Below are 12,973 nucleotides of genomic sequence, written 5' to 3'. Positions count from 1 at the left end.
TGTGGTTTTTAGTGCTTTTTTCCATCTTTATTTTTGGTTGTCTGGATATATACAAAGCCCTCAGGGATGTATAGTGCTAATGCTCAGAATCACATCTCTGAGGTAACCAAATTTGAATGTTTGAAAAAAAATCCTAAAATCGTATGAATAGTTGTGTGTTAATATTTCTCTCTCTCCACACATTGCCTATAGATATGGCAGTCATTCTCATGGTTTTGGGATATTTCTTTTTATGATTTTTTTAAAACATTCAAATTCAGTTACCTCAGAGATGCTAACCCTCAAATCAATTCTGAGGTTTAGCACTTACATCTGAGGGCTTCATATATAAAATCCCTATCTATTCACCAAAGAGTCCAAGAAGAAAGTAAAAGCAAAGTATAAGAAGGTTGTGGTATCAGCAATTGAGGTGAAAAAGGAACTTATTGCAAAGCTGTACATGTGGCAGATCTGGCAACCATGTTTAAGATGACAAAGTCAACAGAGTGCATCATTCTTAACAAGGAAGCAATAAAAACAGCAAATACGATTAAAGGTGTGACAACATTGACCTCTAGGAGATCACATGCTATTGAGATGGAAAAACTCCTAGTATGAATATATAATTTAAGGTCATATAAAACAATCACTTATCACTTTTACACATTTAAATTTCAAATTTGCAAATTATGCAGTCCTAAATGTATTTATTTGAATCCAGAAAATCATTTTAGACTCGTTAAATGCTGATTTTTAACTTTATCACTGAAACTTTTATATTATCTCTGTTCATTAAAAAGTTACAACATAAATGACCTTGAAAATCATTTTCAAGGTCAACAAAAGGTCACATCCTACTCTCCTTGCATGACTTCCCATGTAACTAAATTTTGTTAATATATCATCTTTAGTACTTTTGGAATGAAAAGTGTGCTTTTGGCTCACAGTGTATATTGCACCAGATTATTCCTGCCTATCATGAGTTTTACTGAGTTGATGATTAACTTCATCAATTTTGTACATTAGAAATGTTACAAGCTGTGGGAGACTGAAAGTTGAAGCAAAACAGCAAATAATACAGTACTTAAAAAAATTGATTAGATGCATATAGTTTTATTTCTCCTGGCAATTTTTATCAGTTTAAACATACCATACTTAAATAAATTCTTAAAATAGACAAGAACTTACTTAAATCTTCTAAGATGCATATAGACTTCCTCATTTCATGTATTTCACAATAAATCAGAATCTATATTCTATCTCTGAAAATTACTTTTTTTGGCTCTATTGACAGAGTTAACATCTACAAAGCCATTTATTTCAGTTTATTGTTGTGTCTTAAAAAAGAATCCATATTTATGAACAGATCAAACAAAACAAAAATGTTTGATATACTTTCTATTTTGATTCAAGAAAAGGTGGACACTTGGAAAAATACATATTTCCTTCAATTCTTTATATTATTAATTGTAATGACTGATGAAACAAAAACACAGGGCTATAGAGTTGGAGTCGTGGAATTTTGGTGTTTTAGTCAGAGTCGTCAAAAATCCACTGACTTCAACTCCTTTTTACTTCTCCATTTTTATATACATAACAAGTTGGGAAGTATTAGAATCATATCAAATTTGAATCTCCAAGTTTTTTGCAAATCTACATGTTTGGAGACCTCCTGAACCCAAAAAATGTCAAATAAAGGGGGAAAATTAGTGTTTGTGTTGACATCAAAATTTGTTTAATTTCTTTATTTTCTGTTCTGAGATAATGGGTAAAGTTTAAGAAACTAAATTTGGCACAATAGCTTGTATATAAAGGGGTATTAATGCTATTAAATTTTGGTTCTTAATTAAAAAGATAGACAGGATGGAGACAGAGGAGGAATCATATGTCATATCTCCAGTGTGGTCAGACTAACTACTTTACTCATTATTAGCATTCACAATTATTTTTATAAAACTTGTCTTTACCATCAAAATTAAGCTTTTTGTCATTTTATAATAGTAGAGTAGAACCTATTAAGACATTCTCACCTGAGATGTTAGAATGTGTATGGGGACACAATTTAGTTCAGCCAAATAGACACCCATAATTGCATAAATAATCAGGCTATATTTTGGAAATAATAATTATATTATTTCCAAAATATAGCTCAATTATTTATGGCAATTGTGGGTGTCTATTTGCTATGCATCAGGTTTCAGATAATGTTTATATTAGTTCAATCACTTTGAAGCTTAATAACTCTGGTGTTAAACCATCCAACTCCAATTTAAAATCCACAAAAGTTATTAGGCTTCAAACTGGGTAAAACAAAATCGTGCCCCAAACACAGTCTAACATCCATACATACAGAAAAAAAAACCGAATCTTTTGCATCTCTCGACAATTCAAGGTGTCTAGAGTCCAAAAATGTAAAAATTTCAGAAGGGCATTTTTTGATCAATTGCTACACTTTCCCTCTGTAATATATAACAGCCAGGAAAGTAAAAATTATCAAATACATATTTATATATTGACTGCATTGTTACTTAGAGGAGTCTTTTAGCTTTGGAATAAAAATGTTTCTACATTTTTCTATCTTTATTAGAACTGTATTTATTGAATCTTTTATTCTGAGGTCACATGATGACATCAGAATTTCCAGGCCTATTTTGCTAACAAGTCCGCCCCTGGTCGGAGTTTGTAGCTTTTTACACAACTTCATAGCCTTGCAAAAACACATTATTCTTATTTAAATGAATCAAATTTTTGATATTATTGATAAATATAATTATAAAACTATCTTCCCTTATTTAATTAATTTCATCAGTTACTAAATTCAAGATGATTATAATTTCAGAATATTCAATCTTGCATATACAGTATATAAGTATTTTATACATAAAATTTGAAAAATGAAGATTTGTACAGATTGTTTCATATATCTTGGTCAGGTGATGCTTGGGTACTTGACTGTGTTTAACTTTTCAAAGCTTCAAATGCTAACAGTAGTCATTCAATAAAAATCTAGATTCATCATAAGAATATCTCAAATACTTTTTGCTGGAGCAGAAAAGACTCAAAATTTTCATGAAAAAACAGCCTACAGAATATTACATAAAATTTCTAATTATATACAACATGCATATTATATAAAATCAGTTTTCAGTTATTTTTATATTTTATCCCGTAGTATTAAGAGCTTTTTATCAAGGCCATCATGAGTTCAGCCAGGCCCACAATGGAGTATCCGGACAACAGCAAGACAGGGCTCCTGCTGGGATGGGACACCCAAAAAATTCCAAGGATTTCTCAGCCCACCCAATTCATTCCAATCTCCAGATCAATAGATTGATACCTTAATCACTCAGTCATCCAGCTATCTAAGTAACAGTATTAACAACATTAAAAACAAGGTAAAAGAACAAAAACAGCACTTCGTTCATATTTCAGCTTTTGATAAGTACCTCAAATTTTCTATTATACATATAATCTATATAAAGATGTAAATGTTTGTTTGTTCAAAATCTTAAATCTCCAGAAGTTCTTCACCGTTTGCTTTGAAATTTTGACACAATGTTGCATTCAAATACATGCATTTTTATATACCTACTATTATATAGATGTTGAAATTCCTCCGTGGAGGAGAGGGACTGGATTAAGTCTTACAATGAAGAACTCAACTTCTATTCTAACTTCCTATTCAAAAATTCTACTATTTTAGATGCAGTTTTTTGTTTTAATAGGTACATCAAGAGAATGTACACTAAGAAGGAATTTTTCGAAATCCCCCCGTGGGGGAAGTGCTAACAATGAAAGTGTTAAGTAACAATGAAAACAAAGTGTTAAGAGAAAATGATGTACAAGATTTACAGCAGAAGATGCAGTTTTTTTGTGTTTTTACAGGAAATCAAACATATTTTTAGATCCATCTAAAAATTTTCTAATTACTTGGAAACAGGGGGACAATTCTTGCATTCTGTGAAAATGGATAAGATTGGCCATAATGTAATAATCTTAATCTTCACTATCGTTACTTTTTGCCCGAACAATGCCGGGATTATCTGCTAGTAGTATATAAAATTAAAACTAATTTTATAAAATGAGTACTTTTATGGACCAATGATGAAAAAACTTTTAAAGAACAAAGTTCAAGAATAAACTTTCAGAAATGTTAGGAGCACTGCTTACAGAAAAACCTCCATACACATGATCTTAGGAACATTTGTATTTTATTCAGTTTCTTTCTTTGATAACAAATAAGTATCATTGTGAACTTAATATAAATTTTATTTTTGTTTTGGCTATTTTGTCCCTGCAAGTTTTTACTTTTCTGTACATAATTCCATTAATACTAGTTACAAAAGAAATAAATACATATACAAGATATATTTTACATTCATTTTAAATGGTTATATATAAATCATACAGTTATAACTTTTGTGATATAGTTTCCTTCTTATATGAAAAAGAAAAAANGCATTCTTCTGTCGTCAGATCCGTTTTAGGTTACATTACGAACTCTTCGATGACCTGTTTACCTGTTACGCCATATTTCCCAGCAACATTAGGCATCTTCTGCCCACTCTCTACCTTTGCTATTATACTCTCACCTTTCGAAAAGAAAAACAGACGCAAAACTTAACGAATGCCTACCCGACAGTCTCGCGAATACACAAAAGAATTGTTTTGTCAGAAAAATAAAAGGCTGGAATTACAAGGGAGAATTTCAAAGTTCGGAGAATATTATCCGATCGGTATATACCGGCTTGAGCGTCGATGTCGACGTCTCCCACACTCTGAAAAGTTTCTAATTGTTGCCCGAAGACAAGGGAAGACCAATCGTTATTCATTAATTTACGTCGCTTCTTCTTGTGTTTGTTCTGTGGGGTGTTCGTTATCCGATCATGTGTTCGTTGTCCGAACATAAAAATCCATCGCGAAAGTGTTCGTTATCCTATTTGTTCGTTAACTGATCACCCACTGTATATGAATTTCCGATGCAAACCGGAAGTCACATTTTTTCAATCCAAAACTCTCCCCTCCCGGAAAGCAGTTAATGCATTTCCTGTGAGCACAACGTCACATTACCGCAAAAACTTTAAAAACCAAAAACTAAACTCCTGAAGGGCGGGCCACCTTTAGACACTTGGCCCGTTGCCCGGCTCTAACAACGACACCGAACAAAGCCAAACGTTTACATTGATTCCAATGTAAAAGTGGACGATACGCACACATTAGCAAATGCAGTGTCAGCATTCAGGGGTTTCTCACATAGCGTGATGTAAAAATCAATAATAGTCTGTGGGGGCAAGATATTTTTTACGAAATTTGAAGCTGAATTAATATTTACTATTGAACACAAGACTGTGTTATTATTAAAACACTTGGCGTTTATCCACTTTATTCAGTTGATAAGGGCACTTTTACACGTTTCGGGCGTATAGCCCCTCATCAGTCAACTGATAAGAAGAAACATATACATTAGATTATTACATTTTGTAAAAATTATATAACGATTCTAAAACATGTAACTTTAAGACATACCATTAAAAATGCAATGACACTCGTACAGCACAAGTTATTATTCACTGCTGTTAGGATAAGTTGATAACATTGATATCATAAACCTCCATACATTAATTTAAAAAATAAAACGCCGTATAAAACGACTTAATTAATATCTGCTGAGAATTTTAAAAATTTCTGAACTTTTGCCGTTAGATTTTTTATTTCGGCCATTTGCTTTTGATATGTTTAGGAAAATGAGAACACTGAATATGGAGGAATGGCTGCATCGTATCTTTTGAACCAACCTGAAGACGTAAATTATAAATGATGGAAAAATAAAGAATGTTTGAAAATTCCGGAAATAATGTTTGCACTTTTCGACTTTTGATGTGCAACTGAAAATTGTTCTTCGGTTCCAATCGACACAAAGTTTTTTGCAGTGCAAGAATAACAGAAGGACAAAAGTATTCAAAAGTATCGATTGAACAGTCAACCAATACCTCAGTTGTTCGTTTCGCAAAGTTTTTCTTCGAGAGTTTTCTCTATTTTTCTGCATATAAATACATTTTCTGATTCGTTTCATCAAGCTGTCTCCAACGGCGTTTCTTCTTTTCCGGATCGAGTGTTTTTTCCAGAGCTACGAGTTCCGGAAATTTGCTACTTCTAACTGCTTTTTCCGACGTTCGGCCGAACGTTAGTTGTAATTTCCGATTTCCTTTGCCTTTATTACTCTTGTTTTTCGCCGCCGTGAAGAGTAAGGCTTCTACTATTCTATTTTAAATGTCTTTTCTGCATTTATGCAAGAAATCGTACATATTTTTAGACCCTTCTCAACGATATTTAGCGTTCCATCGTATATAAAGTTTACACGGGGAGTTGGCTTTATTCGAACTCTTCGTCTTAATGTTCGATTTTATATTTATAAGATTTGGGAAGATCCAGCATATTTTTCGAATTTAGTATACCTGAAAAAGAACACAGAAGGGGCTACGAAAACGTTTGTTATTAATCACTTAGCGGTTAGTGGTTGCTGCCAACCTTAATTATCGTTATCCCAGTATGGTAAACAGATAGCTAAAAATTTTATACTTAGTATCGAAACCTAATTGTTGCACTCGGTGAAAACGGGTAAGATCGGCTATAATCTACTAACCTTAATCTTTGCTATCGTTACTTTTTTCCCAAGCAACGCCGGGCACATCTGCTAGTTCACAATAACAGTATTAGCAACACCCCCGAACCTCGAGTATTCATGGATCGTCGTTGATCAACGCCTGACGTGGCCTGGCTTAACCCGCAACAGGCTTGCTAAATAAAAAGGCCCTCTTAGTGCCCAGAGGAGCGAGTGAAAAAATAAATAAATAAAACCCTCGGAGTGACAAGTGTGTCTTTGCCACTTTAACTGTTTCTCTAAAATTATCCTTTCTTAAAAGGAATGCGCTTACAAAAGAACAGAAAAAGATTATATCTGCAGAAACTGTTTTATTTTTGCAAACATTATGTTTTTACAAATTGCATAAGTTTTATTCTTTATCGAGGCATTTTTAAACACTTTTAATAACATTTATATAGGTCCAAACACATATTTTAATGTGTGCGAGAGCTCTCGACTATCGCTTGGATGCCTTAATTAGGCCGTAACAATTAATGTTTTACAAATATAAATATACAACAATTTATAATTGAGATTAAAATTATTAATTAATATATTAATAATCAAACGTTTATTTATTAAACGTTTTATGTATACAAAATTTGTTTTGCAATTAATCCTTTTACTAGTGTCTGAATAACAAATATCAATTTGTTGAGCGTGTCGTTCCAATAACAAATTAAAACACAATTCCGGAGAGTCCAAGTTCCAGGGATGACAAAAATTGGGAGTCAAATTTGAGCACAGACACAAGCCGGAGAAGTCCAAATTCCAATATAAATAGGATTCTGAAGTCAAATTCGAGATAGACGTAATTCGGCTGAGTCCAAATTCGAGTTTAGACACCATTCATGAATCAAATTAGGGGTAGACGTAATTCGGGAGAGTCCATATTCGAGTGCAGACACCATTCATGAGTCAAATCCGGGGTTGACATAATTCGGGAGAGTCCAATTCGAGTACAGGCACAATTGAGGAGTCAAATTCGGGGTAGACGTAATTCGGGAGAGTCCAGATTCGTGAAGTAGACATAAATCGAGAGTCCAAATTCGTGTAGACCAATTCGGGTAAATGATAATTGACTAAAAGACAATAATAAGGAGACACAGCCGGGATAAAGTCAAAATTGGGAAGTCATAATCGAACTTGGCATTGACGCAATCGGGATGTCAAAATCAGGAGAAGTCATCGATGGTTTGCAGAAAAAACCATATCTAAAAGTGAATGAAAAACCAATATTTTAATTTTTACTTATAAATTGAAAATTATTTTTGCAATTTTTAGGAGCTTTTTAGATTTTATTTATTAATTTTTAAACTTTATCATTTCTTTTTGTTATTTTTTGAATATTTTTAAATGAAAACAAAATTAAGAATATTATTTCCTTCTAAAATGGAAATAAAGTTACGTGCCAAATGATATTGCTTACCGCAATTAATTGCATACTGCCACGTGTCATGTATGTATCAAATATGTCATTGTCAATTCCATTATTTTAACATGTTCCCGTCCGCGTAATCACGTAAGATTACTGGATAATTTAATTTCTACGTTCATTTATACCATTGCTTTCGCTGTGTCAAGAGACCAGCAACTTATACCCAGGATGTATTATTGTGAGTACTTGGACAGGAATATACAGGCTATGTATGCCCGATACCCTAAAAACGTGGCTTTTCTGTAATCGCATCGAAATCGATCGCATCAAAATATAATACATTTCCACGCTAATACCGTACATAAATATTTCCATTTTTTCTGTTGTCCGGCCATTAATTGCGGGTTATTATGAAATCGCGGTTAGATATTGTGTCAATTTATAAACCCAGACCGTAAAATCTCCCAAGTGTTTGGTGTAGAATACAATAAAGTTGCCATACACACTTACAATTAGCCAACTCGGCCCAGATCCAGCAAATCACAGAGCAGATCTTATTGTCGAATTTGACAGATGGAAGCAAAGAGATCCTTACTCGAACCGAACGTACTCGCATTCTCCACTTCTGGCCATTTTACACACCTTCTGCACGGATCTAAATGTAGAAAAAGAAGTATAATTATTCATGGAAAACGTATAACTCCATTTGAATTCCATTAAAACATATTGCGGCGCTGTATCGATGGGCTGTAAATGTTGGCCTACAAAGAACGAAAGTTGGATTATGAAATTTTCTACTAATTCATTGGTTCGGTGACGTTTTGAATTCAACTTTTCATCCAATCAGTAATGACACGGACGAATAGGCCGATACAGCGCCGAACAATACGGGAAAGTTATGCGATTCGCAAACATTTCCAACTCAAATCTTAATGCTATAAAAATTTTTGGCGTAATCGATACTTGGGCTTAGCGCCACACTCGATTTATTGCCAATTTCAGAGGCTAAATCGTACAAAATCTTACCTCTTAACGGGTTTCCACATGCTCTTAAAGAACGACCCGACTTTCTTCAATGTATTTCTATCCCTGGAATGGCCAGGATTATCTTGCACGCAATCTTCGTGCTCTGCCGGGTCTTCGTTCTCTTTGGTGCTTCGTGGAGGAATCACGCTCTCTCTATTGTTCACTCCTTCATCCTCCACATCTTCGACCAATCTCTCACTAAACAAGGAAAGAAATACAATAAATATATAATTTTGGAATTGAATTACGATGAATATTTATAAATGGTAACACTTGGAAAACATTTTCTTTAATTTCCCATCAGGGCAAGAAACTATTAAACTTATTACTATTTATCGAAAAATTAAAACGATGATTCCTCGTATTTCTCAGAATAACCCCTCGTTAAACAGCTCGTACATATAATATACACAAGTTTATTACATACAAACAGTAATGTAATTTACCTGTTAAAACGTTGGCAGGCCGTCTGACAGATTGGTCGAACCTTCATCACAGCTTTTCTATAAGCAGGCTTGATGTTATTTTCAAAAACGTCCAAACCTTCGAAAGCACCGGTCGAGGGTTCGTACTGCTTCGAGAGGCCTTTCTTCAACTTTCTGCCTCGAAACTTAACATAATCCAAATTTTGTGGACTGACGAATCTTCGCACATCCACATCCAATCCCTCCCTAAATATGCAAAGAGAAAATTCACAATACAATAACTATTTAATTCTACTCTCAAACTACATTAGATCCCCGTGCTTTTAAGTTTATTCGACAGAAGGAAAGGGCCTTTTATAAATCGACTAGTCTAAATCTTTTTCTGTTATTTTAAAAAAAGACATATTGAATATTATAATTGACATATTGAACATATTGAAACGAAGTTGGGTTTAAAATTTTAGTAAATTTCGTCATATTAACGACCTAATCCGTGATATAAAAGAGGCCCGATTACTCGTTTAAACAACAGTAAATTGAAAAGCCCTAAATTATCTTCTTAACACCAGGCCCCGAACTGTGCCTTATAAAGCCCTCTATTGCAATACAGCAATACAGGAAGACACAAAAATCGTAAAGTCTCAATCTTTACATTTAATCTAATTAGGCCTAATTATATATTGTAGATGGAAGTTTTTCTTTAAAGCCTTTAATTGCTAAAACCAATTTCTTATCCGAATAAATAGTAATGAAATGTAAAAAAATCTCTTACCCAGGAGGATGGGGCAGGGGTCGATACTCTCTACCATCAAAAAACATCTTCGAATCGCTTTCCAAATCGCACTCTTCGTCCAAGAGCAAAACTACGCAACAACAACAACATCAATTGTTGAATTCGTTTGTTACGCGTTAAAAAAAGCGGGAATTTAAGAAGAATTTTGGATTTTTTTTATAATTTCAGAATCTGACGCGTGTATAATAAAGATTAAAAAGCCACGTCACACCGGTGTGGGGATAGGGGTTAGAATAGAGACGGTTCGAAAAATGCACGTGGTGGTGCTGACGTGATGGCGGCACGAAATACAAACGTGTAAATATAGACATTTTGCGTTAACCAAGACCTTACACGGGAATATAAAACGAAATTAAAGCAAATACTTGGCGAAAATACAACAACAACTTGATATTTATACCGTAATATCGGGAGAGATGGTTATTTAATGGCCATTTCTAGAAATGATTCCATATACATAATTATAAAACAAAGCGTGTATTGTAACGTGAATCTGATGAATCACACCCGCCGAATAACTATTTAGTCGGCAACTTGAATATTAATTAAACTGATGCTTAATGTCACCAGGAAAGTCGTGCTAAAATTCCTTTATTTCCCTCCAAGTTTTTATACGCTTAATTTAATAGAAAATCGGCTGAACATTTGTGAAGTTGTGGCAAATCTTTCTCACCAGAAGTGTTTGAATTTATAACTCTAACCATACGTTAATTTTGCTATTGCAAGCGAAGACAGGTGCACTGGTTTTAAAGCAATAATCGCATTGTCTAAGATACACTTCTCGTTAGCCCTGTTATTCCATTTGGCTCCTATTTTTGATTAAGGGAGCCAGTGCCAAATCCTTAACTACGTCGTCAAAATCGAATTTTTCGCATATTTGTGTTGTATGGACAATAGATTCTGAAAGGTATTCACACATTGTAATAGAGTCTCATTAATTATATCAATGTAGCGTAGACACGAAATATTCGAATTTCGTTTTATGAATCGCCACCTTTATATCCCGATTATATTCGTTATTCGATGCTAAATCCAAATGCATAAATGATTCATAAAGTCGTCCTTGTCTTTAATATAGAAATATTGCAAAGGCAACCAAAAATGGTCCTTTGCTCTTCAAAAAATACAGATTATTTCTTGGTATATTATTGCTAAAAACAATATTTCCTATGGAACTGTGTTTCGGGATTATTTGTACGCGTATCCGTTTCTTCGTAATCAAATAAACGTTCTCGTTTTCTCCATCCGAATACAAAGAAAAATTTTTTTACCATATTCTGCGTTATAAATACTTAAACGTGATACAAGGAAGCTACTGTGGTTTAATAGATGACCGGCATGACTCTATTGTTAAAGGAAAAGTATGATGTACAGTACAGGGAGAAGCCACTACTAATTTGAGGTGGATAGCATATATTTTATATTAAATAAATTAAAAATGTGATTAAAAATTGCAGCCCGGCATTGTGACGATGTCACAACAAATAATTGCTCTTTTTTTTAAATACACTTTATATATTTAAATAAAACTTTAAAGTGTGCATATTTGAATTTTATCCCTTTATAGACCACTTGGTTTAGGGTTTTTCCTCATTCTCCTTAAACGCAGACGATTAACTATGGATAAATTAACATTTTTAGAGATGTATAACTAATTATTTTGGCGTATTTTATAATTTTTAAAAACAATAAATTATATAAAAGTATATGTTATTAATTAATTAATGATAGTTTACGATTTCGAGCATATTTATTTTTATTTGTTAGTGACAGTTCAATGATTCGGGCGCATTTATTTGAAATTCTCACAGTTTATAGTTTTGTTAGATAAAAGAAATGCATGCAATTTATAGGTTAATATATGATATATANTTTTAAGTTTATTCGACAGAAGGAAAGGGCCTTTTATAAATCGACTAGTCTAAATCTTTTTCTGTTATTTTAAAAAAAGACATATTGAATATTATAATTGACATATTGAACATATTGAAACGAAGTTGGGTTTAAAACTTTACTAAATTTCGTCATATTAACGACCTAATCCGTGATATAAAAGAGGCACGATTACTCGTTTAAACAACAGTAAATTGAAAAGCCCTAAATTATCTTCTTAACACCAGGCCCCGAACTGTGCCTTATAAAGCCCTCTATTGCAATACAGCAATACAGGAAGACAAAAATCGTAAAGTCTCAATCTTTACATTTAATCTAATTCGGCCTAATTATATATTGTAGATGGAAGTTTTTCTTTAAAGCCTTTAATTGCTAAAACCAATTTCTTATCCGAATAAACAGTAATGAAATGTAAAAAAATTTCTTACCCAGGAGAATGGGGCAGGGGTCGATACTCTCCACCATCAAAAAACATCATCGAATCGCTTTCCAAATCGCACTCTTCGTCCAAGAGCAAAACTACGCAACAACAACAACATCAATTGTTGAATTCGTTTGTTACGCGTTAAAAAAAGCGGGAATTTAATGAAAAATTTTGGATTTTTTTTTATTATAATTTCAGAATCTGACGCGTGTATAATAAAGATTAAAAAACCACGTCACACTGGTATGGGGATAGGGGTTAGAATACAGACAGTTCGAAAAATGCACGTGGTGGTGCTGACGTGATGGCGGCACGAAATACGAACGTGTAAATATAGACATTTTGCGTTAACCAAGACCTTACACGGGAATATAAAACGAAATTAAAGCAAATACTTGGCGAAAATACAACA

General features: G+C 33.3%; 1 protein-coding gene across 3 annotated transcripts; it reads right to left on the bottom strand.

The window, feature by feature from the left end:
* Positions 1–7,467: 7,467 nt before the first annotated feature.
* On the bottom strand, positions 7,468–12,643 carry LOC111621822. 3 transcript variants are annotated; one of them, XM_023364078.1, is made up of 6 exons: positions 10,224–10,401; positions 9,685–9,697; positions 9,473–9,645; positions 9,027–9,224; positions 8,511–8,655; positions 7,468–7,836 (listed from the first exon to the last, which is right to left on the bottom strand). In XM_023364078.1, exons 1-5 carry the CDS (start codon positions 10,268–10,270, stop codon positions 8,592–8,594), a joined length of 495 nt encoding a protein of 164 aa, XP_023219846.1. In that variant the 5' UTR covers positions 10,271–10,401; the 3' UTR covers positions 7,468–7,836; positions 8,511–8,591. The 3 variants fall into 3 exon arrangements, with proteins under 3 accessions (XP_023219846.1, XP_023219843.1, XP_023219844.1); XM_023364075.1 differs by lacking the exon at positions 10,224–10,401 and adding an exon at positions 12,566–12,643 and having other exon boundaries at positions 9,473–9,697; XM_023364076.1 differs by having other exon boundaries at positions 9,473–9,697; positions 10,224–10,399.
* Positions 12,644–12,973: the final 330 nt, after the last annotated feature.

The sequence above is a fragment of the Centruroides sculpturatus genome, unplaced genomic scaffold, assembly GCF_000671375.1.
Source record: "Centruroides sculpturatus isolate CEXI.00-Female unplaced genomic scaffold, Cexi_2.0 scaffold169, whole genome shotgun sequence".
Taxonomy (NCBI): domain Eukaryota; kingdom Metazoa; phylum Arthropoda; class Arachnida; order Scorpiones; family Buthidae; genus Centruroides; species Centruroides sculpturatus.
The sequence above is the reverse complement of the archived record's forward strand: the minus strand, read 5'-3'. Positions and strand labels throughout refer to the sequence as shown.

Excerpts from the sequence above, each read along its gene's own strand:
- LOC111621822 (XM_023364075.1), bottom strand. The coding sequence starts at position 12,615 with ATGATGTTTTTTGATGGTGGAGAGTATCGACCCCTGCCCCATTCTCCT. Across the intron at positions 9,698-12,565 it reads CCCCTGCCCCATTCTCCTGG|GGAGGGATTGGATGTGGATG; the intron begins GTAAGAAATTTT and ends TTGCATATTTAG. Across the intron at positions 9,225-9,472 it reads GCCTGCCAACGTTTTAACAG|TGAGAGATTGGTCGAAGATG; the intron begins GTAAATTACATT and ends TTCCTTGTTTAG.